This window comes from Cydia fagiglandana, chromosome 17 (genome assembly GCF_963556715.1).
Source record: "Cydia fagiglandana chromosome 17, ilCydFagi1.1, whole genome shotgun sequence".
Taxonomy (NCBI): Eukaryota; Metazoa; Arthropoda; class Insecta; order Lepidoptera; family Tortricidae; genus Cydia; species Cydia fagiglandana.
Window position 1 is genome coordinate 11,290,113 of NC_085948.1, and position 26,758 is coordinate 11,316,870.

The 26,758-nt window shown below is 37.5% G+C and overlaps 1 protein-coding gene across 1 annotated transcript in view; it reads right to left on the reverse strand.

Moving 5' to 3' along the window:
* Positions 1-237: 237 nt before the first annotated feature.
* LOC134672477 (transcription factor hamlet-like) overlaps positions 238-26,758 on the reverse strand; it is a 64,121-nt gene continuing 37,600 nt past the window's right edge. Inside the window, exon 2 of the mRNA XM_063530417.1 lies at positions 238-3,150. Within this exon, the coding sequence (XP_063386487.1) occupies positions 2,357-3,130 (774 nt within the window). The 5' untranslated portion in view covers positions 3,131-3,150 and the 3' untranslated portion in view covers positions 238-2,356. The remainder of the gene's footprint in view (positions 3,151-26,758) is intronic.

The following is a 26,758-nucleotide window of genomic DNA, read 5'->3' on the forward strand; positions in this document are numbered from 1 at the left end:
TGCGCATTTCTCTAATTTTTGAGTAACGGATATAAAAGAACCGAGCAATTACTTTTTGCGATAAAAAAACAAGGGCTTTCTTAATTGCATCGTATGTATTTGTGTCCTCAAACCTTACGTACCTACACACTTTGGGTTATTTTTAACTGACTTCTGTTGTTCTCTTGTGTTTAATTTTTTTATGATATAGGTACATATGTGTGGATGCGGGAGTATTTGGGTAATAAAAGTAACAGATTATTTTTATAACTATTTATTTCATTTTGACAAGGTAATCGGTGACCTTTGAACGACTAATAGGTAGGTATCAAAAGTACAAAATGACATCAACATATATCGCTATCTCTTAGCACATCCTAGTGATAAGTTAAATAGAATATTTCAGAATGTAAGACATTTGGTACGAGTATACTATCGGATTAAGGCACGACAAATTGTGATACGTTGTACAAAGTTAAAAAGGTAACCTCAGTCGGATAAATAATTTTGGGATTCTGTCAAACACAACGTTTCTTTCAATTAAAAAGCTGACAGGGTTAACCTCAAATGAGGCTTTTCACACAGAAGGGTCCCTATGCTTCAAGTGCAATAAGGCCCTTTTTATCTGAAATTCCAACAGGAATTTTGATAAAAAGAAAAAGGGTCCTTGTTGCATGAAGCGTAAGGACAATTCTCTGATGGAAAGCCACAAAAAGTCCCACATGATGAGAAATGACGAGTGAGCCTTAAAAGCTCAATGCTTTAGTAATTCATATCTCTAAATTTTAAAAGGACGTAAATTGTATTTTTTAAGTTAGTGAAAAGACTTTAGAATGACTAATGATAATTATATCTACATGGTCGACAGTCGTCGATTTCGTCAACTGGATGTCAGGCGATGAAATCGAAATGGTGTATTAAGTCGTACAATTACCGTGTACACTCTTCAAAATAAAGACTTTCTGTCGTAAAATTAAAACATCTACAAAATATCAATGTTATGTTTTTATTGAGTGATCTACGGTCATGTTTGAGAGTATCCCAACTTCTTTGAAAGGGAAAGAACTAACTAGCATTATAAACATCTCAGTAATAACAAATGTCAAATGCATATAAATAATATTATATTTAGTCGTTCAGTGAGATTGACAAGGCAGTAAAGGCATATCTAGCCAACTTTATACTCGTAACAATAATAGAGATCTATCTATACCTACTTAAAGGAACGTTTAGATTAGTTCTTTGAGAAACTGCGTCCATAATGTTTTATGGTGTGTGAGAAAACATGATTATCTTGTCCCAATTTTAGCTCAAAAGATAACAATTAAATCACAGATTTATAATCTTAATCTTAATTTGGAGAGAATACCTAAATAATTTTCTTCGAATGCTGTATAATCTCTTTTTGATAAATTCTTAATTTACAATCTCAAAATATGCTTATAATTCGCGTAATAGTGAAACTTAACGAAGGATTCGGTGAACCCTGGATTAAATAATTTACGCAACCGCAGTAGTAAGTATATAAAATTCCCAGGTATTAGATAATTTTTAATAACTTTTCTAACATTTTATAAAAATATTTATATCTTTAATAAACAACAAGTTATAATTTTATTGGTAACCGGCGTTTCCTCTCAGACTAATAATACTAATTACCTTATAACGACTAAAGCAAAATTTACAAAAAACACTAACAAGATTCTTACATACATTCAGACAATAACTATACATATATTTGTATCAATAAATTGTTATTAAAATATAGCGAACACTCTGGAGCCTTAAAATTATTAGGCAAAATACCTATTTAATGTCTTTCACGACAAGAGCAATTATTTATACGTACATCTAGTGCGGGTTTGTAATACCTATAACTCTACCGGTAAATTGATTCGGTAAGGACACTAAATTACTTTCAACGAGAGCTCCACACTATTTACAACACTACCTACACGACGCGATATCACTTCGGAGTATAATCTAAGCCTACATAGAGGCCAGTTGCTACCCAGAAACCAAGTTACAACTTACTGCGATGTTCGGAATTACGTCAATAAAATAGGTAACAATCATGTGATAATTTATGAGAATAACTCGAAGCAAAGCGCTGAAAATTATTGTATGCTTTAGCTTACTGTCTTAATAAAGTTAGTCAGATGTCTTAGAGAGCTGTTTAAAACATTTCATGTTTGAGAGCATCTATTTGCTTTGTCGTAATATTATAATTTACAACCCTTCAAGTCTAGCTTGAAGACACTGGAACTTTGATTGAGATACAACACACACACCAACAAAAGTTCAGTAAAGTCTACACAAGAGTCATTTGGATGTTTCGACCAGATTATAGTATAAGGTGGATGATGTTGGTCCACTATCAGGTGTGGTCGGCGGCGTTGGCAGCGGCGGCGACGCGACGCGCCGGGGCCACTCGTCCCATAAATGACCTGATCTCCTCAAAGTACGTCTCGTCAGGTGATCTCCGACGGTTATCGTCGCCATTTTCCGCTTCGTGCTTTTTAAGATGCCTGTCGAGATTCGTTTGCTGTCCAAAGCAGCGGTCGCAGTGACGACATCTAAATGGTCGTTCCTTATTATGGATATTTCTTACATGCCGCTGTAGGTTGGACGATATTGAGAACGAGCGTTCACAGTATTTGCAGCGGTACGGCTGTTCCCCGGTATGCGTTCTTAGGTGCCGAGTTAGATTAGCGCTGCGCGGAAATGCTTTTCCGCAGTACGAGCACGTGTAGCGATCCCGTGCTCTCGGCGCACCGGGGCTGGGGGGTACTGGTGGTGCACGAGGAGCGCCCGGGGCGAGCAGGGTCGCCGCTGCAGCCGGCAAGAACGGGTAGCGGCCGAAAGGTGCCGGCAGCGCCAGAGGCAACCGTCGGCAGAACTGCAGCAGGGCCGGATGGGCCGGGTGAGCTGGGTGCGTAGGGTGCGGCGGCGGCGAGGGCGTGATGAGGTTGCAGTTCTCATCTTCGAGACGCTGCGGGCGCTTGTGGGTGACCCTGAGGTCGAGTGGCTCGTCGGCGCGCGGCGAGCCGAGAGGGCTGGAGACATGATCGTGCGGCGAGGTGGGCGGGGAGGCGAGGCGGCGCGGCGCCGCGTGCTTTTCGCGCATGGCGGCCGCTGCGCACGCGCTCATCGGGCTCGTGCGCCACCGACCTGAAACAACGTAACATTCAGCTTTAGTCGATTAGGTAACAAGTAAACGAAGATAAGAACTTGTTAAGGCTATGTATTTTCAACGCCAAAAGTAGTGTCGGTATCTATTGAATTTTCGAGACACATTAGCATCCTAAAATATTGGTGAGTTCGCAACTGCAGGCGGGGGTGGCCTGATGGATGTCGGCTCCTACGCTCACCTTCGATGCACACCCACTCTGTTGCGACATCAAAACTAGAGCATTTGCTACCGAAACAGCGATGATTTTAAGTTAAATATATCCGCAATGTTAATAGATATTGGAGTATCGTACCGCCGTCACCAGTTCTCTCTTTGTGATATATATTTATGGGCGTAGTTTTACTATAGGTCTACGTGCTATCGAGGTTTGTCGCTGCCCCTCCAGCTACAATGTATGTGTCTAGTATCTATCAGCATTGCACTGCACATATACAATAGGATACAAGTTCCAATAATAGTTATTTGTTTTACAAGGGGGCAAAGTTGCTGTTTAACCACTCGTGCTAATTTTGATACCCGAGCAAGCGAAAGATTCCAAAATTGAACCACGAGCGTAGCGAGTGGTTCTAAAAATGGAATCTAGAGCGTTGAGAGGGTTTCAAAGCACGAGGGTTAAACAAAATTTGCCCCCGAATGAAACACAAAAAATTTTTCACCACACCAACCCGAAGCAAATATTAAATGTACTTAAAATAACAAACAAAATCAAACCTAATCAAATCCAAATGAATGTTATTTAGGTATTTATCATCAAAATCATCATTTAAAAGTCAATTCTACCAGCAAACATAAAAAAACAACTCAACATTTGCATTTGATTACTTTGCCTCACATGTGAATAAAATGTAAGTGCAAAGTAAGCCTTTCCGAGCTGGTGTGGTGCAAACATTATTTTATGTTTTAGGGTGGATATTCAATATCGAAGATTCGAGTGTATCAAAGAAAATCATTCTGAAAGGCAATTTGTGGCTTTCCATAGAGAAGGGTCCTTATGCTTCTTCTGCAATAAGGACGTTTGTATCAGAATTTCTGTTTTTATTGAAATTTTAGATGATAACGTCCTTATTGCACCTAAAGCATAAGGATCCTTCTGTAATCCACATTTATATTGACGGTGATTTTGGTGTTTGGGTTAATTTGATGGACTGCAGAGTACCTATTGAATTGCAATTTCTGATATTTGTCACAGAAGCAGTAAACTATAAATTAAGACGCTAGTTTCGGCCTCTTATTTCTACAGCCCACGTATTATCAACGATAATGTTATATCAAAAGTAATATCTACCGATCGTGGTGCAATAAATCGGACGACTTCATTCCAGTGATGGATCGGCGCACGCGTCTCCCACGTACCGTCACGAGCATTGTGTCCCTCTGTCATGATCTATTCTACCGATAATTTCACCTTACATGGATAAACAAGCATTACGTATTCAATACAACCTAATTACGCATGATAGATGGACGGGAAAGTGTAATGGAAACGGATGACCGTGACGTTTGACAACGTTAAGATGTCACGATCTTGAATAACAGCGCTTTACGCTTTACTCACAGCTTTGCTCAAGTTTCATTCAGTGTTAAGCGATTCGACAGGCAAGGTATGATTAGCCTTAGCTTCCTGTCAGTTTATCACAGTCAATAAATAAGTAAGAAACTGATTAATTCATAATCATAAATAAAAGGGAGAATGATTGAATGATTGCTGATAGTTGTTGGTTTGACGTAAATAAATGTATTTTCTTTTTTTCTTTTTTCCTTTATATATATATCAATTGCAAGTCTGGCCTATAATTTGACTAAATTAGAACATTACCTAAAACTGACATCATCGTCATCATCTTCACATCAGCCCTTTATTGCCCACTGCTGACCATAGGCCTCTCTTCTAATACGCCACTTGTCCCGTCCCAAAACTGACGTCGGTGTTCAAATACTCATAGGATCAATAATAAAAAGTATGTTACGAACGATAAATCCCTAAAACCGTAAAATGTGTACCTTCGTGTGTTATCAATAGTTGTAGTGTGTAAAACACTGTATTGACGTAGTCGATATCCTGCCATTGATAGAGACACTACAAGTTCACTCTCGTTTTCTTAAATGAGTGATTCAGAGATAGCATCTTAAGCTGTATAAATTGTTAGGGCTTGTCGTGTAACGTCTTAAACGACTGATTTAAAGACAGGATCTTCCGAGTGCCGATACAAATTTGTTCGCTCACGCCTACAACTCGCCAGGCGGCTAATTTGCGCCAAAAGCAGCCGACATAAATCCTTTGAACAAGGGCCGGCTTCGACGTCCGGACCCTTATTTGGAGGGACTCGTGAGCCCCGCGCTGCATGTTTATGATTTGTTACCGGAGACCCTAGCCCGTGAGGTGGGCACTTGTGAATGGTGTATTTTCTGATCATGTACTCAAACGAGCTACTCGTATCCGTAAACGGGCAAAATTTCTGGACCCTCCAGTTTATTAATCGCGTCTGTCATGAAAATTATTAATATTTTGTGTGATTTTCTTGCATTTTACTTCATACCTGTTGCATTGACGTAACATGAGCATAACATAGGCTTAAAATGTATTTTATTATACTTACCAACAATTGGACGAGGGATATTAATAAGATAGTCTATATCTTTGTGCATTGGCTGTCAGTCGATTACATAACATACCATATTTTCAGGAATATTTTCATTTAGTAAATAGGTAAGTAATATGTATTAGGTGTCGTGTGCCTACCCTTTTTTTCAAATAGGCAAGATAGTTTATATTTCCCTTGATGGCAAGATTGAAAGATACGATACAGTAACATGTGTCGTGATATATGACGATCAGGAACTAACTGTGTATGGAATCTAATTGGAAAAAATACTCTCATTTCTACCTGTACGGCAGATGCCGGTTTGATCACTCTTAGATCCATTTCTCTGATTTAATTCGACATTTTCATATTAATGACTGGCTTCCTGTCCGTGATAGTACACTTAGCACCTCGTTATATAAATGACCGCTGGCTTAATGTGACTTGTGCATTGAACAGTTGAGTAATTGGTTGCTTTAAACTCACAGAAGCCGAATTTCTACATTTATTTGTGAGCATTAAGCTCGCAGTATAATTATCTACAATTAATTTATAATACGATTGTAGTGCGATACTGTAGAGTAGGTACTTAATGTCGATTTAAACGAGAAAGCAAATATTTTGGTCTAAGTTATTACGCTATCTTTTATTTTTCGGTCGTGGGCGATATATGGTACAGACACTGGTCTACAGCCTGGTCTAAGTTTAGCATGTAAGATAGGTAGTAATTTAAGGTAACCCTAATTATACTTAAGTTTTTTAAGTAATTTTAAGTTTTACTAACTAAAGCCCAGATACCGCTGGAGTGACGAAGCCGAAAAAGATCTGTCCGCCCTCGGAATACCCAACTGGCACAAAGTGGCGCAGAATAGGGCAGTCTTGTGTCCTCTTTGGGTCACTGAGCCAGTGATGTATGTATGTATGTGCATATGTATGTATGTACTTACAAAATACGGAATACATTGGTCCCTGTATGCTGTCCACCAATCGTCCTAGTCGTTTGTGGCCCGTGTATAAAAAAGGGCCTTACTGACCACCAAAAAAAGGCGTAAAAAACTGTGTTCCATTCTTAATTTTTCTTGTAAGAAATCTATAGTTATTTATACCGAACACTATAATAACTAATTTAACCCAAAGTAGGAACACAAAACATAAATCCTCCCAGAACTACTTACACACTTATCTAGCAAAGGTTAATGTGTCGGAACGAAGCCTACACAAGAAGCGGCTGCTGTGTTGTGTATGTGTACAAATGTGGCCAGCGATTAGGACACATTAGTGCGCATCACGACCGCGATCCACTAATTACTTGTAATTAACGGTCTTCGGGAGCGTGACGCGGGAGGCGGGGCCGGTATTTATGTTAATACTCGACGACCAATGAGCGGCGCGACCCGCCTAGTGATATATTAGCATTTGAATCGCTTATCGGCTACTCACTTTCACAACCTTACAACGAGCTTTCCGTAGATTTCAAAAGTAAACCGTAATCGAAGGTATTATAGTAGCGTTTGCAATTGTGTAATCGATTGAGATATGAGCTTGTTAAGGTAATGGTCGGTTCTTGGACGATAGAAACCGTGGACTCGTCTCGTTGGTTCGTTATGTAAATATTTCAATAAATTATAGTGTTTTGCGTTAACGTTGGTATGTAAATTCAGGTGTTAGGTATTTCTAAGCGTATTAGATGATGATGGAGCTTGTACGATTTTATGTAGATACCTAATAAATACTACCATTACTACGTGCATTTATAATTATGATAAATGTAACGGTCATATTACATATGAACAATGCAGGTACAATGACCGTTACATTGAAAAAAAAAATTTGGTAGGGCTACTTGTACTTCAAAATTAACTGTAAATAATAATGTAAGGAAGATAAATCTTGGTTTCCTCATACATTCGCAAAACAGACAGATCTGCGTAGTAAAACACAGTACAAAGATCCATGTTTCAAAATGCAAGGAATTCAGTGCTTTAAATGTACTAAAGATAAATAGCTCAACGGTGGAACCGTTCTCTAAGCACCATAGTGGGCTGGCTGAGATGTAGGATCAGTATCGCCGTTATACGCGCCACCAGCATGTGTATCCGAGGCACACGCCACCGTTTTAAGTCGACCGCCAGGTGGCTTGGGTTCGACGACGGTGCCGCCCTTCCACACATCGATTGAAACCACTTTTCTACCCTACCCACATATGTATTACCTAACCCTTTGCCTATGTACTTATAATTGTTTTAATGTAATAAATTTTTATATCTCTTTAACATTAAAAGATAAATAGCTTCATTTATCTACCAACACTATGTAACTATCGAAGAGTAATTCTATGTCCAAATCGACAGATACAACTCAGAACCCATTGGCTTTATGTGCTGGTTAGAGATATTGGATAAAGGACCTTACGGTACTGAACTAAAGATTTATATAATCGTCGTTTTTAGAGAGCATAAAACCATCGTTAAAGTGGGGTTATTGGTTTTAGTCTATTGAAGCTTGGTATTAACATCTCACAGTAATATGTAGATGAGGGTGTGAAGTGTCATACTCTCTTTGTTAAGAATATTAATAATACGTATTAACTTCTTACTAATCGTCTCAGTTAGGTAAGTGGAACTCATAGGTATAATACATACTACAATTAATATTGTATAGTATAAGTCTTATTTAAGGAAGTATAAAATAAATTGTAGTAATTAGTACGTAATATAGGACTAGGTAAGGTAAATACGTGTAGAACATGGTATAATAATATACTCCGCCTGGTACTCTCTTCCCGTCTTTTCTAGGTCACCTGACTGACACAAGCCTACGTCATCATGCGACAGCGCTATATGATAATATGCGATAGCGCTATATATAGCGGCCATGTTATTATGACGTAGGCCTGTGTCACTCTGGGAAGAGAAGACCATGTTTTGTTAGAAGACTACGGTGTAGAATATATTTATCGAAATTGAAAATTATATTCGATTTTTTTTGTCATTTTATGATTTTTAGACTAAAAATAAAATACACTAACATAAATATATACTTACCTAATCTAGGTAACAATAATAATATTACAATGAAGTATTTGAACAAATTAAATTATTTTCCAGGAAATATTTTAATTTGTTTTTATCAAGTAGAAACACTACTATATAAATTATAAACTGAACTGTTTTCTTAGTATATGACATTTATTTCAGTTAATAATAATATTTTTGTAGGTCAAACATCCTTGTTTAGTTTGACTCCTCATTGTTGGAAATATCCCAGTTAATATTAAATAAAGTGCTCAAAAATTGTACGAAGCTCATGATATTATTGGTTGGTACAGTACTTATCAACACGTAAACATAACACGCGTGTTAGATACCGCTTATATATCTGAGCCATTGGATTGGGTAAACATTGAGCGTATGAGTTAATTTAGTAAGCGAGCGTACGGTAAACTACCAATGAGGCGCGTTCCGCGCGCGCGCCCGCGTGACGTATGGGCGGCGCGAGCGCATCCGTAGTTCATGCCTAAACTATTTACGGCGCGATTCGAGAAATGAATTAGAGATCCACTAGATATGAAATAGTAAAGATATGTGACGTTCCATAGTAAAAGGTACCATTTCCCTGGCTGAATATTGGAGCGGCGTTAATAATAGCGTAAGCGCCAGCTGCCATAAGGTACCTTTTTCCGTGGAACGTCACCTATCTTTCCTATTTCATATCTAGTGCATCTCTAATTCATTTCGCGAATTGCACCGTTTAACACTATTAACAGTTGTATGCAGCATTTATAAAGGATGTGGCGTTTTTGCTTTATCAATGATTAAATGATTATTAATCGCTTCATTTTGTACTCGTATTGTCATTAGGTCCTATTTAGGTCAGAATAGAAAGAGGCATTTAATGTGTTCTGGCGAGTAAAGAGCTCTCTTTGCTATAGGTATTTACCTACTGTATTACCTACGGATGATGATAATTATGAAAAAAGAAACATAACGACTACGAACTGGTGGCCTTAGCGGCTAATTGATATGCATAAGTATTAGATATTTGTCAGTTGACAGGTTCTAAATATGGTACGGCATGGAAAATATGTCTTTAGCAATAAGACTGCCTGTTATTTTACATCTCTGTTATTAAAGTATTGTGTTTTGTTTCATGTCCTTTCTGTATATAAGGTACATTGTACATCTTAAAACTAAATGAAATAAACAAAACGAAAACTTACTAACTACTTAACCTATAGGTAAAATATTTGGCCTAAATCGCCGTCAACTGGCAGGGTGCCCTGAAGGCTGGTCGTATTTCCTCGCTTTATAGCAATACTAATGCGCTGTGCGAAATACGAAAGTGTCCAGCCGTCTGGTCGTCCGAGGCCTCTAAACTGACATTAAAGTTGTAAGTATCTACATATGTATGTAAGTACATATACGAAGTGCTATGTAATTAAAATGAGTAAAGTGCTAGTATGTAAATGGTTGTTCATTTATGTAGATGGCTATCAGGCCGGCCAGTGAGGTGCGTTTCAGTTTATGCACTGCTGCACATCATAAATGTTCAAACGGTTTATTACCGGCGTGCGATATCTGGGCGTGGCAAATAAATGTAGGCAACGAAATTTAATTGAAGTTGAGTAGAAATATTTTTATAATACACATTGAGGGTAGGTATTATATTCAGTATTATCGAAGCTATATTAAAGCTTCATCGTTAAAAATTTAAGTATAACAACAATAATTCGGTATAACCTATATGTATATTACTCAATAGAGTATTAGGTATTAAAGAAAAGTAAATTAATTACTTATTGCATATTTATCACAATTTTGCTGTAATTATTGTTAATATGTTCACACTCTGTGGTATATATTATGTAGTTACGACAGAGTAAGGGAACAAAAAACAAAAGTTTGTGCAATTTATCGCCAGACAAACGTAATGAGCTTTGCATTTATAATGAAAAATCCCATATTAGTGATGTCGGACAACATACTTGCGGTTTATTAGGTTAGGCCGAGCATGTTCTAAAATCTGTACGAGCAATCTCGTAAGTCACATACCTACTGGCAGGCATTCCGTGTCATATTCTCTCACGCGATCGCGGCCGGAGCAGATTCACACGGCGGTGACTTTTTTAGACGGCCGAGTATCGACAACCACGATCTTTGATTTATTTCACATCACTATTTTAGGAAACGAGCCCGACATCTACCTTATGGCCAGATATGAAATTGCTCTCCGATATATGAGCTCAATGGTTGTAGGTACTATTTAGATGGATTGATTAGGCACCAACCGTCTGGTCCGACTTGCGACACTGGCACTATATCTTTCTTGCTTTATTGCCCATCTTGTCTTAAATAAATAATAGTTTTTCATCTCATAATGCCGGCACGCTCGAGACCATCTACGTCTTGAAGCGTAGTCGATTCTCTTTAAACGTCTCTAAACTTGTTATTCAATTTTAAACTGTCTTGTATTCTGAAGTCGCCAATAAAATGTAGCGTTGCGTTGATAATTAATAATCTAATCGATTTCTCACTTCCTTTATGGGCCAATCACAACGGAATGCTATGTATTTTAGAATGGACGTTTATACGAGACGGGCCGAATCTGACCAATCGCGTATTGGTTTAACGCGCAGGCGCACTTATGACTACTATGTTGTGAATAAAATGGCTGATTGCTGCCACGTGGGAACGAGGGCGATGCTTGACGTGGGAACGCCCGAAATCAGGACTTTTTTCTTCGTAGATATCTATAGCTTAGTTTTCTGTAATTAGTTAATTACGCGGGTGGATTGCAAAGTGAGCGATCTGTAATGCAATTTTTTTTTCTTTTTATTATGCATGGGTTTACTCATGGCCACAGACTAGCCGAGGCGTAAACGTGGCCTACGATGGAGCGATTTAGTAAATGCTTAAAAATGAAGAATGTGGAATCTAAGCAGAATCAAATTAAGTACTCATCTAATAGCATGGCATGAGGCCATAATTTATTCACTAAGTACATATGTATAAGAATTGTAAATGACCTATACCAAATAATTATTTCAATCTATTAGCCATATTTTGGAAAAGCGATAGCTACTCAATTGTCACGATTATTAAAACATGGGAGCTTATTTTAGACCTTATTTGACATTCCAGTAGCGTTGAAAGGGTTGGACCAGCGCACGCGTCTTGTTACGCGGACGCCTCGCGGTTTCGTAAGATAGTCCCACTCTCGAATGAACTAATAAAGTCGCTCAACACCGGTGGACTTAACTCGAACATTTCAAATTGTAATTGCAATTTAATCGAGATCTATTGCACTTTAAATGATAATATTTTGTGGGAATCAGTAAAACGTCGAGTTGAGACGGATGTACGTAAAAGGTGTGTAAGGAATCCTAGTGGGCCATTTAAATGTGTACATGTCATCATCATCATCATCATCTCAGCCATAAGACGTCCACTGCTGAACATAGGCCTCCCCCTTGGACCTCCATGTGTACATGTACATAAATAAAAATCTAGAATGAGAACGTATATATTTTAAGACGTATAACATAATGAAATGAACGAAGGCTTTTTTTGTTTCATGTAATTGAAATATTTTCATCGTTTTTTAGCTTAATCGCCAACTACATCAGACGAAACTATACCCTACCTCTGTAAGTAATGTACATAATATGAAACAAGATAGTAAGATAAAACAAGAACTACATTTAAATCGTGAAATATGAATGAAAACATACCCCATAACGGCATTATCGGCACTCGACTTGTAGCTTAAAGTTATACGAGTACCATACAATATGCACAACATTTGCATTGTGTAAATATTCTGCCCAGCCGTAATCTCTATGAAATTCAATACACGAGCGGAGATAACGAAACTGGCTGTCTGATAATTTATAGTGCACCATTAGAGGGCACGTATAGCCTGTGAAGGCATTTCATTTGAATTGGAGATTGGGATTTGCGGCGACTTGTCCAGTATTAAAATGATGTATCGCGGTTTGATTACAGCGGGCAGAGGCGCGCGCGTGGGCTCGGCCGTGCTAGGCTCAGGCGACGTAGGCTTGTAGGCCCGCGCCACGAGGGGTCGCCAGAGATGGCATCTTTCCATAAGTGGGGATACCAAATGCCTACCAAAACTTGGAGCCATAAAGAGACATATCTGTCTAAAATCATTGAATTTATGATGCCACCGTAAATCAACTTTAAATTCATAACTCCCAGGCAACAGATCCTAAGACTAAGACCTATCTATAGTAAGTATTTGCTTTAGGAACCAAAAAAAACATTTGCTTTGTTATGTCGAATAAATCTTTTCAGACACAAAAGCATAGATTAAACATAGATAACTATTTTATCAGTTAGTTCATATTAAAGAAAACTTGTAGTGGTCTAGTTCGTGTAACATTGTAAGATTAAGTACGTACATTATCTCGGTATGCTCACCTTCAACACGTAGGTGGTCAACTGGTCATGCTTATATCCCCCCTCCATTAGCTCCTTCTTGAATTTTATTAGACGTCCCCTTCATAAATAATGCAAATAATCCAAGACGGATAGTATAAGCGATTCGTTGGCCGAGGTGTAAATCCGCTGTCAATGTGAATGTTTCTTACATTGGTTACAAATGTTAGCGATTTAATTAAAGCCGAACAAATAAATGTCTACAAGCTCTATTGTTGGTACCTAATGGTTCATAAAATTTAGTTTTTTTTAATGTAGGAATTCCTTAGAGCATTTACTTAGTAATTGGAGATGTCATCGCTGCCATTTTCTTTGCGAAACAGTCGGCCGATTTTTGCGAGGGAGGGGACGTCAAATGTATTGCTATTTTATTTCTACATGATTTGTACGTAACGTAGCTATTCAAATAGCCATATCAGTCCATACAAAAGTTTGCACAATTATGCATGTTTTTCGGCAGAGGGGTGAGCTCTTAAAGGCGAGACAGTTATTAAATGCTCTAAGAGGAATTTAGATGACTTGTAAAAAAAATAACAATAAAAAATTGGAGTCTCTGTTGCCAACGTTCCCAAGTTAAGTTATGTAGGTGCCTAAGCCTACGTAAGCTGCATAAAAAGTCTATACGCAGAACTGTTACGCAGGAATAATATATGCAAAAATAAATTGAGTAAGCTTTATGACCTGTTCGCGGTCTCCAAATATTACGATAATTAGATCTGATTAGTACGCCGTGAATTACACGGGGGAACAGGTTTGGCCAATCTCGTTTACCGTTCTGTATTATTTGGTTATGAAACTGATAACGCTTAATTGAATAATAATTAGGGTCGTATGTGTAACGTAATTGTAAGGCAGAGTGCATAATGTTACCCGAAAAATACTTAAGTATTGCCTGATTCCTAAGATCAAGTTCGCCATAGATTTACTATGGCGTACTTCATCTTAGAAAAGCGGACAGACTATACATCTCAGTTATAATAAACAAAAACATACAACAATACGATACCTTCACAAGTAGGTAGTGTGTTTTGTTAGTATGTATGTATAATCCCATCAAAAACATTACGTGTAAAAAGATGCAAAACTCGCAATGCAATTCTTCTACTACAAAAAAGTTTTGAGATGTTATGTGAAACCAAGTCGGTTATTTTAGTCAGTGCCAGGGGGTGCTAAACCGTATCAATAAGATATCTTAAATTTACACACACACATTTACAATTTAGTGTCGAAACTAAGGAACTTTGACGTACAATAATTCTTAAACTACAAGTTCAAATTGAATGTTTTTGAGAATATATCTAAAGCATGTTAAGCCCTATATGTCACAGAAAATTCAGGGTTCTAGCTTTAGCCAGCACAAATTTACAGGACGTCGAAAATCGCCTGAATCGCTTCGGGAAAAGGATGGTACGGCCGTGCGTCTTTGTTTTGCTCGACTTGGCGGGGGCACTCCCGTGCCCCCAGATACGAACTCATACGTTAACACATCGTACAGCGAGCTGCAAAAGCGCATCTACCCACTTTTTAAAGGAATTCCATTCATAAAGTGGATATGCATTTATGCTGGTATGTTTACATTATATGTAGTAAAAAAACACTGAGAAACACCGATAAACAAATATTTTCCGGTCAAATGGGGCTTACCCTCATCTTTCATCATCATCAATCAAAACGTTCATATCTTTTTTACAGCGACCCCTATTTATACACTCCTCGGCCACGACATTGAGCGACTTGCGACGGCGGCAGCGATAACCATTAGGCTGGAGCGAGATACAGCGATCGGATCTTTCGTTCCCACCTACGGTTATCGCTGCCGCCGTCGAAAATCGCGTCATTGTCGTGGCCGAGCCGTAATAGCGACCATGTGCTCTAAGCTTTATAGTTAGCCATCGGTCAATATATTCATCGCCCCGGGCCGGAGCGGCTTGCCGGATGCAGCATGTGTCACAGATTATCACGTACTCCACATGTAGTTTACGCCTGTGTAATTATACGTTGGACAAGTGAAAGTGACGCTGTCAGATTATGTAGCCTTCCCGATTTAGGATTAAGTGATTTTTTGTTCTGCACATCCGATTGATTGAGATCAACGAGTATTTGAACTGGTTTTTGACGTAAAGCACGCAAATGTAAATAAATAAATTAATTTATATAGGGGGACATCTTACACAGATCAACCTAGTTCCAAACTAAGCAAAGCTTGTAGGTGCTATGGCTGCTAAGCGACGATATACATACTTATACAGATAAATACACACATACTTATATACCTACATAGAAAACATCAAAACGCCCATAACTCAGGAAGAAATATTTGTATTCATCACAAAAATAAATGCCGTTACCGGGATTCGAACCCAGGACCATCGGCTTGACATGCAGATCATGCACTAATGAAAGTACCTAGTTAAGATTTTAGGTTATTTAATATTTAGTACATTTTACCAAATAAATTTAAATATACAATTAGGTAGTAGAAATAAATATGTAGAGCAAAGCAAACTGCAACGATAAAGGTCGACACCAAGTTTAACTTGACGTTATAATTATTTGCTAACATCATAAATATCATAATCATAAGTCATAATGCCCTACAAAATGGTAATACCACATTTTAATGATTTCAAGGAAACGTTTTATTCCTTAATTGGGTAAAAACTAGGGATGTACCGACTAGTCGCCGACTAGTCGGGAAAGCCGACTATCCGGCCACATTTGTAGTCGGCGATTAGTCGGCGACTAGTCGGCAAAAATGGCCGATTAGTCGGCACTTAATTACTGAAAGAAAAACAGTTAAAAAATAAATTAACAGTCAATATTTACCATATGTTTTATGTTTATTGTACTAAAATACCTATTCAGGGTGCATACGAAAACTTTTGTTCATATAATTGACCGTTTGATCGGGTCCTCTACAGGTCGATCTCGATTCTCGAGTAATTTCATGGCCAAGTTCTATAGTTAAATTATTGTATTTTCAGTTTTTGTTTATTTTTAATGGTGGTGCCATGGAGAACTGTTAATGTTATTGCAAAATTTAGAGACTTATAAACAGGGCACGTTGCTCGTAAAGACGCTGACCACAGGGGATAGGTTCTTAACTGGCGACTACGTACGGGAAATAGAGCCTTGGAAATACCTCATACAAGTTGTACTGAAGGTCTGCTCAGGATCGCAAGATAAAAGAAAGACAGAAATTGAACGAGGATTCTTGTGATAGGTCTTTGAACCTGTAGAGAACACTTTTTAGTCAAGCTAATATGATGCATAGCGCAACAAAGGAGCAAAACTATTGTTTTTCACCTAAAATTATACGAAACTAATGATCTGGCCGACTAGCCGACTAGTCGGCCGACTAATCGGCCATTCGAGCGCCGATTAGTCGGCTAGTCGGCTAGTCGGCCAAATGAATAGTCGGTACATCACTAGTAAAAACGGATATCATTTATAGCTGTTAAATTTTTATTAGTACTTACTAAGTACATAGTATGTACTACTAAAGTCCCGAGAGCATTCTTGACCATATATTGTGCACTATGTTCCGCCCGCGGCGTCGGTTGATGTTATTTCGTTCGATCGTTATTTGACACTTTAATTACAAGTTCTTAAATACCAGGTGTGGAATGTTAATATCATAAAAATTTATAGCCTGCAATTTACCAATCTGAACCAGGTGACAATAACTTTGCCTTTTATGTATTTTTTATGATTATTTACTTATGATAACTATTAAGTAGGTGTAAGTATCGTTACTCTACAAAGCAATTATAACGAGCCCAATCGATCACCGAAACAGTCCAATCTTTCCGGGAAGAAGGTGGAATTTACTTCGCAAAATTTTATTACATACAGATATACAGACAAACAAATATGTATATACAAGGACCGATATGAAAGCTTGTAAAATCATTAAGGTCATAATTTTTAACAGCGTTCTCATGGAAATCAGTTGGATAATTCATATAATATATGACATATGACCACCACATAAACTACCTATTTAGGGTCACGTGCACCATTCACTTACCCGGGGTTGACCGGTTAAACCTGAGTTACCATGGTTACCAGTACAATTTGACACTGGGTCAGCGGTTTAACAGGTTTACCCGGGGATAGGGGGATGGTGCAAGTGGCGCTTAATAAGTAAAATTCATCATTATTAACTTTTCATTGGTACAAATCAGCGGTCGGCAACCTTTTAGCAGCCAAGGGCCACATAGTAGTTAAGCAAGTTGACGCGGGCCGCACTTTTCTTAATATGTGTAACTTTATTACAAACAAAATTGAAGTGAAGGGGGCCCGCGGGCCGCAAGTGTGTTGCCGACCGATGGTATAAATAACCTATCTCAACAACCTCCGCTATTATGAGTATGACAGCGTGGATTTCCATAGACACATCGATATGGCCTTCCACGTGCTCCAGTTATAGCCGATGGTAATGAAGCGGTTAGCATTGTTCCTGAGGATCACAGCTGACCCTGCGCGTGCGCATAAATTAATTCATATGCGATGTAATTGTAGCAAATGTGGCGGTGATGTGAGCAGAGGTGTGCTGGGCATGTTTTACAAGGCTAACTTATTTCAAACTTCTTTGACCGGTCTGTCTGTCAGCTAACTTATTATATCTTGTATGATTGACCTGATTTTGTAATGTGTTCAAAGCATGAAAATCCCTACTTCAAGCTTGAAATTAATTTTAATTAAGTCAGTACTAAAAATATAAACTTGCGTGTACATTTAATGGAAACTCTAAAAAACTAATTGTGTGTCTTCTTAATTTATATGAAGTTTATACGGAGTAATTACCTATCTTATGATTTTTATAGTAAGTATATTTATGTAGGTATATGTGTAATTATGTATATGTGTATCGTGTTCCACCGTAGTCGCAAAATTAAGCTAATTTTGGGGAATGAGGTGTCAACTTGGTGTCAAACGATTTCTTTTATGTCGTGGATGACATTGACTACATTTGATTGAATTGACTTTCATCGCTGGGATGTTACTCGTAGGGGCGTGTGAGTTTTCTTGTTATCTAAGTATGGTTTGCTGTCGCGATAAGTAACTTAATGTTGTGAGGCAAAGGAAAGGTGAAATAACACCAATTATTTGAATGAACGTTAAATAATTGTTCGGTTTTTACAATATGAAAAAGCTCGATCTACATAATAGTTAGTTTCTACTCTACATATCACACCTCCATGGCCAAATAAATGACAGCGATGTAGGAGATCTAGGTAGAGCTATCTATCATACAAACGTGACGTCATGTGTATATACATACATTACTTACACGTTTCAATTACTTTATTAGAGAATATAAGGCTATCTATTTATATATCGATATCGTTTAGGCCATAATATTAATGCTACGAGTAGAAGTACTTTAAACATAACAATAAAATATCACCTCAATTGTAATAATATATTCACTGAATGCGAAAGGTCTAAATATCAGGTGCCCTAAAAAAATTCAATTTTACAAAGTTCGCGGTAATACAAAATAAATGTAACAACATTCCCAAGTAGATAAAAACACTCCAATTTTAACGAATGCAAAAAAAGTTAATGTTGCAAATTAACCCTGTAAAGGATAGATTAACCAGTAAGATACTCGTAAGAGCTTGAATACTAGAGTAATACTAGTGTACCTAGCCGTAACTACCCAATTCTCAGCACTAGTTTAATTTGCAAGTAAAGCAGCGCTAGACAGGCCAAAGTAATTGAGCAAATGTACGTATTTTTCAAACCGCAGTTTAATGCTTCGCTCGTATCATTATAAATCTCAACAAGTAATGTTTATCGTGGCAAGATTGCGGGCAAGGCTGTCTCCTCCCTTGCTGTCGCAAGCCGTGTTACATCTATTGATCGCCTATTACTTATGTACGCGTAATGACATATGTTCAGTTATGATATAGAAGCAAATTGATATAGGTATGACCTCTGTTGTACCTGTAATTTCAAGACATATCCTCTTGACTCATGTGTTATTATAGTATGATGTTAGCCTTTAAATAGACTAGGTAGGTAGGTATTTGGTCATTGTGACAATATTTATATCTATAAATAATAACTATAGTTATGTGTTATCGACAGTAAAAAAGTCATACATAATGAATGTTACTTGATGTAAAAACAATATGTGTGCACAATGGCTATGATGTTTTAATCAAGCTTGGTATCATTAAAACGTGTCTGGTATGTATTGTATGCTACAAACTAATTAATTTCATGAATTGCTGGCCTAATACCGACAATCACGATTTTCCGGTATCCTACTGGAAGATAATTTAAAGGAGACATACCTACTTATATTATAATTATTAAGCATTTGCAGTATTGTATTTTTTCTACATACTCAGTTCTAAACGAAAATAACAACAAGAAAAGTGAAAAATAGCAATATTCATTACAAGCTAGATTAACTGTCAAAACAACTTCTCGTTGCTTGAAATTGTAATACCTAATTACCTACAAGGGAAATAGAGCGAAGTAGAACATAGGTACCTGCAGAATTGACCCATAATATTTGTGATACAAGTCGCGGGAAGCAACTAGTGACTGCGTTGCACCATATTCATGTATAGTCACGTCCTTATATTGCGTAGGTATATTTTAACATATTAGTTTATGGCAGTAAGTCGAGCACGTAGGTACGAGTATGTAAATTGGCCAGTAGCCGGGTTATCAGTGGTCGTTCTGGCCATCATAATTGTATGCCATTAGAACATCTGTGCCCATAACGAGACCAGATTCAGTGTTGTACATATCGTAACTATGTATAGACTGATTTATGTTGACGTGAAACTCGACAATTATCCTTAAGCTGGTGATGATTTGACTGCAATCATAAATGTGATGGTATGGCGCTAGTTATTACTAACTAAATATAATAAATAAGTAAATCGTACGATATATAACGTATTAAACATTTAATTCTATCTATATTTTAAAAGGCATTGAATACTGGGCTTGTACATATAAACATGCATACAAGTGAAAAAATATAATAATGACAATGTTTGGATACTAAGTACTAGGAATTGCAGGAAGAGAGAAAAGAGAAATTTTGGCATAAAACTTAGAATTAAAATAAGACAGAGATTGAAGTTAGCAAGGGTTACAAGCAGTGAAGGCAAAGTTGCGGTCTCAATCTCAATCGTAGCGAACAATTAAGTGGAGGAATGGCAATCCAGCGGTCGATCAGACACATTACCGCCGACCTTCGGGTTCAATGGCGCGCCAATGAGCGCCGCGGCACCCGCGGGCTGTCATTAGGGCCTATCGGGCCCTATCTTCGGCCATTCGGAGGGTTGTAATAGAGCAGGTATAATAGCTGGACCCGATGCGGGTCAAGATCTTCATGCAATGTAATGGGTGCTCAGGTATTCATGTCGGTAGCCGTTGATTTGCATGCACTGTGCAGATGGAGTGTGCGGATAGCCAAATTGAGTTTGTTATCGGATATCATCGGGCGCCTACTGGGCATGAGCGTTTCTAATGCTTCGCCATCTGATCTGCTTTCTGAATCTTTGTGGGGTCATTGGACCCATCTGAATTCCTATTGATCATCGCTTATTGTTCTATAAAATCAATTATTTAATTTCCACATTGACATTGTCCTCAGTATAGTTACAAATTGCGCCTTTGTTCACGTAAAGACTTTTATTAATGTTAACAGACGGTTGGAAGGTTTACAAACATTGTTAGAATGAGGATGGGCGACAATTATTATTGAAAGCGTGTTACGACACACTATATTTCTAAACGCAAATTAACAATGACAAATGTTTACAATGCTGCCCACATTCGGTTTCCGCGGGCCTTGGCATTAGTTCCAAATGCCAGGCAGATTCCTGAGGATGATATGGATGTGGCAGCCGATTGTTAAGTGCTAATGCTCCTACAGACGACACTTCTATCGATGAACAATAAATCGTTGGAGCGAGCCGCTTGTCAAGCGAAATATTGCGCTTGTCAATTATTTTAACGATAACGAACGAAAATAAATAGCTACTCACATTCTGGATGACCTTTTCATAACATAATAGGTAAGAAAGGTCTGTATTAAGTGATATTCTATGGCTTTGTTAGGATTGAAGAACTGTATCGATAAAGTTATGTAACGTATATACATTTCTTTGAACTGATACTTAGATGAAAAATGATTTATAAGTTAGTAATGTTAATTAGACAATTTGTTATGTTGTTTATCGTTTTCTAATAGGTAGGGCCAATTTGACAACGGTTACAATAACTCCTTCCCGATCTTCCCATAAAAATCCCTTGACATTGAATAGCCTATCAATTTCTCAATCGTTGACAAGTGTATCAGGGCGGTTCCAATTGGGTATCAGTACTAACAGGCAATTTTACAAGCAATTACTTTACGAAGATCAATGCAAATTCTGGAACGGATCGAACGGATGGTCGGACCGTGTATGGGCCTCATTAAGAGGGAAATAAAAAGTGTAGCATGTTTACCTTTTGCGTTAATACAGGAATGCGTTTTTAATTAATAAGTGGCTTTCAATGATAACACCATTGTCACTATATATCCTGCCGCATGGTCTTGAAAACCACAATACTCATAAAGCGTTTTGTAGGCCAGGTAAGAGGGATTCAAAAATTTCGGGATTATGATACGGGGTCTCAATTGGCATGTGAGTGAATCAAATTTTAATGTTATGAATGTGGCGCTGAGCAACGGCGTAGCAACACTAGCAAAATACATGTGTTACATGAGCACATGCGGGGGTCTTAGAATGATCAAAGTTACTGATGTAGATAGAACATTTATTTGGGACAAAACGTTATCAGACAAAATTATAGTTTTGCGTATTAATATTTTTTCAGTTGCTCAACTTACCCGACCGCTCAACATACCTCGCTCTACCCTATCTATACATTCTGAAACTTAATTGAAAAGATAACAACACAATGCTTTGTTGACCGCCAACATTGTCAGACACAATTAACGAAACACAATGGGCAATAAGCATCGGTTAAATTGATATTTACAGATATCGATTAGAAATAGGAAGACGGTAAATATCCGTTGTATGGGGCATTACAGTATAAAGTGCCGTAAAGTGCGGGAAAGCGCGCCGGCAGATGGCGGTAATGTACGGCGCACAATGGCGTGGGGGCGGCGCGCTCCTGCGCACCGTACCCTATTGATTTGCTACCGACCCGGGAGAATATCAGATAAATTCGTGTTTGTACTTTGCTTACTATTTATGAACGGTTCCCATTGAGGTTTGCTAATTAAGAAATTGAATTAGTTAGTTGTATGTTAGGTTACCTATTCAGTAGTAACGTATTTATTTATAGCCGTGTATTCTATATGCACGACTTAGGTACATTTGTATTAAATTGAACTTTTAAGGGTTTCTTGTTACTCTTAATGGATTGTCAAATGGAAATTTTGATAGTTCTCTGAACTGTAAGCTGTAAAAAATTGGTTGTGCAAAGTACCATTTGGCAATATATTTACATATGGGAATACAATAACCGACATGTATGATATGTGTAGACATGAATTATGAATAAGTATGTATTATAATTAATAATATTAAATCGCATTAACGTTTTTGTTAAGTACATAGAAGTCAAAACAAGCATGTGATCTTCGATAATATGTTTAATCAATAATCTCAGTGAATCAAGAACCGGTTTACTTCCTGTTTGATAAAAAAAGGCTTTGTAGCTAAAATACCACTAAGAGATAATGGCACATTTCAATTAAAAAATTGTCATGATACGGATATAGGAGCGAAAATGAGTGAATTATTAACAGCAACAATTAATTAAAACTCTAAATCTTGACAACTCGTTAGGTGTGATGTAAATTATCTGCGAAGAGTTATGACTTATTTAAAACCCAAGGTTTCATTTAACTGTCGCGACAAGAACTTCTGTATTTGGCTAATAAATTATTGATGAATTAAGAATTTGGCGCTTTTACGACTATTAAAATGTTGTAGGTGTCCGTTATATGTTCTTTTTTTGTCAGTAAACTTGGTTTGAATTTTTAAAATGCCGACTCATCTGGACCGCCATTTCATTTACTTCATCACATTTATAGCCCTGGGGGAAAAACTTGGGAAAAAATCGCCCTTCGCTATGTGGCTTACGATTAGGTAAACATTACAGGTGCTTACTTTGTGATGTAAAGTTTAAATCCTACACTGCCATTTAACACTAGCATCTCCCGAGTGTTGGCGTCCAGTGACCTCTATGGCTGTTGCTCGACGCAACGTGGACGCAACAGCGAAGCGACACCATTTTTCACAGCTCTGACTAGACGGCGACGCTCAAAAGACACTAACTACTGTGGGGTGGCCCTAAAATGATTGAATATCGGTTAACTAGTTGTAAAATGGTTATATTTAAAACAGTTTTTGCATATTTATTTTTATTTTCAGAAGGTCATTAAATAACAATAAATAATCAAAATATACAGGCAATTTCTATAAATAATTAGCATGTCGTGGAATAAAGCACGATGTCGAGATATTCTCATATAGGTACCTGACTTCTACTGTACCTCCTAAATTGAAAAAGATCGTAAGACACCAAACAACGCATAACAAGATTGCGTCACGTTCCCAAAATGGTGAAGTTAATCACGCGCAATTCGAGCAGAAGCGACGGAAGACTTTCTCCGAAGGAAGCCCCAGGACCGACGCCATTATGCCTTTAGCGGAGCGCACCTGTTTTACATACTGATCTTGCCTATCCGGAAAGCGTGCACTAATTCCGAGAGATGGACGATTCTATCGATATGCTTTATTTTTAGCTGTAGTTTATACGCAACAATTCTATGAATGTATAATTTGGTTCTATTTTATTGACTGTTCTTTTTGGAGAGAGTGTACTGATTAAAAAAATATTATTCTGCTTAAATTGTTCGTTATTCTCTTTTATAAATAGGAAGGATTAAATGACCTCAGTACGTACCTATTGCGAGAAATAATAATTCTAAATGCAATGTCATAAGTACGGAAGGATAACTTTTCTTAACATGGGACGCCTCTCTAATATAGGTATCGACCGGTCGACAAGTATTATATTTTATCTTCTGATTCTAGGGAGACAAATAACTAATAAGAGGATTGAACCGCTATAACAATTCTTGTCCTTATTAGGTCCTTCTTGTAATTTTATAATAATCACGTACGACACATGTGTTACATGTACATGTGTTTTGCACCGGTAGGATAAGTAATAAAATAAAACGAGCAATATAATGTTATGATTTCCAAGATAAATTGGCGTATATGGATAATAGTTATGTCGCTAAGAATATTGAGTTCCGTTGGATGCAGTTATCGACTGTCGATAAAATCGGCAATCCCTACACAAACCAGTGTCGAGTGCAGACGATGTGCCGAAGATGTCAGTAACCATTAACGGTAATACTGCTTTTTGTTAGTATCGTACCGATATAGTGTTTTACGATCGACCGAGAATAACTAGATCTACGATAAAGTAATATTAAACATTTTTTTATAGTGCAAGGTTGTCAACGAAGGTAATTTATGTGTGCAACTAAAATTTTATCACCACCAATGCTCTTTTTGCGGCAGTTACTCGGTCTCGAATGTATCATTTAAGTCATAGAAGCTATTTTTTAAACTTTCATGTTCGGAATACGAATGCGTTTCAGTTGTGGAGATACTCCTTATGTCATCCTGACGAGGCTGCATTAAAATTCTACACGACCACGCTTATTAACTAATTAAAATTTTAATATAGAAAAGAAAAACTGGCATCGACGTGTTTGTTTTTTAATTTACACATAATTCGTCCGGGAAATTGAACATGAAGTTGTACTAGGAAATATGTATTTCTGACATTCGGACCACACACGCGAAGACGTCATTACACCCAACCGATGAAATCAGAGCCCTGGGCATGCTATCTCCGAGGCTGTGGCGTGTCATTACGAGGAAGAAACCAGAGGGCGTGGCGGTTCAACGCCGAATGGCTCCGATCTCATTTCAGAAGGGCACAATACACCAGAACCCCAGAAAGCATACGAAAAATTCGTGCACTCAATAATTTAAGCGAAACTTTCTTTATCATAAGTTCAGACCTACCACACATACTTAAATTACACGAACGTGATTTCGTCTTCGTTCCATATTGCATTTTATGAAGAAAAGAGTTGCTGAAAAATTAACGAAGATGGAGTAAGTTGCTGGATTAGCATTTACATCGTTCAAATTAGCAATTTTATCAACTACGAGTATACAGACGTAATAAAACTTCTCGCTTTTGAAGCTTCTCGATGTGGAGCAAAACATGTCGAGCAGTCGTCGACTTAAAGATGTGATTGACCCGCATTAATTACACTTTACGAGTGCCTTCTTCTAATTATGTTTTACCTAATATTACTCATTAAATTAAAATATATTTTTTTTCGATCGCTCTACGGTGGCATACGTAATAACTAGGTAATCGTGCAAAACTTTTAGAATCCAAATAACATTATTTTTAAAGAATTTTTAATTGCGATTCGGATTTTGAAATATACATAAGTAGTCTATTAGACATCTTGTAGACATCACCAAGTAAAGTACGATAACGATATGTTTAAGATTTATCCTGTCAAATTTGACATTTGCGCGATTCTGGAGATACTCTTGAACGTTTTCCCCAGGATATGACTTAGAGATCTAATTCACATCTAATAGATATCGTACTCTATCTAACGTAAAAGTGACATTGGTTGCCCGAATTGCGCTGCAAAAGAGAACTAGTTGATATTTAACCTATAACGTATCTAGAATGGATCTAGTACGTGTCGTCTCTTGTGAATATCTTGAAGTTCGAATACGGCAGTTCGAATATATCGCACCTTACGACAGTTATTAATGCGTGAGAACGCGGTAGAGTGTATGGTAGGCAATATGAGGAATGGTTGCAAAACGATTTGTGGACATAATTCGATTTCACGGGCTGGTTAATTACGATTAGAGGTCCGATGCATCGACGCCGGACTGGTTCCACCGGAGAAACTGACCAGCGCTCCTCAACCATTTGGAGCGAATCAATATTTCAATATTTAAATTTATGTATTGAGTTGGGTATTTATATTTATTTATTGCAGTAATAATAACCTTTTCTGTGGCATGTCGTGGATGGTGATCGTTGAGGTTGTATTTACCTGGAAAATAAAAAATATATGATTAATCTTCAAGTACGAGTAATAATCATAAATAGATATATATTATATAATATAACAAAAATATTTTGTAACTATAATCTTCAACAAATAATTAATCTTGTGCGTATTTTATGGTAAGTTTTGGCAAACATTACTTTCACATGTTAGCGGCAATTACTTATCTTAAAGGTTTTTTTTATTATAGGTGTCATAGCCAGATCTTAGGATTGCTCATTTCATGATTTGGCAATTTTTTCACGAAGTGATCAGTTGCCCACATCATGAAATCGTCTACCTAATAGAAGAATTAAGTGATCATTTCTAAAATGGTATATTATGAAATTACCAAATTTTTTCTATTAAAAATACA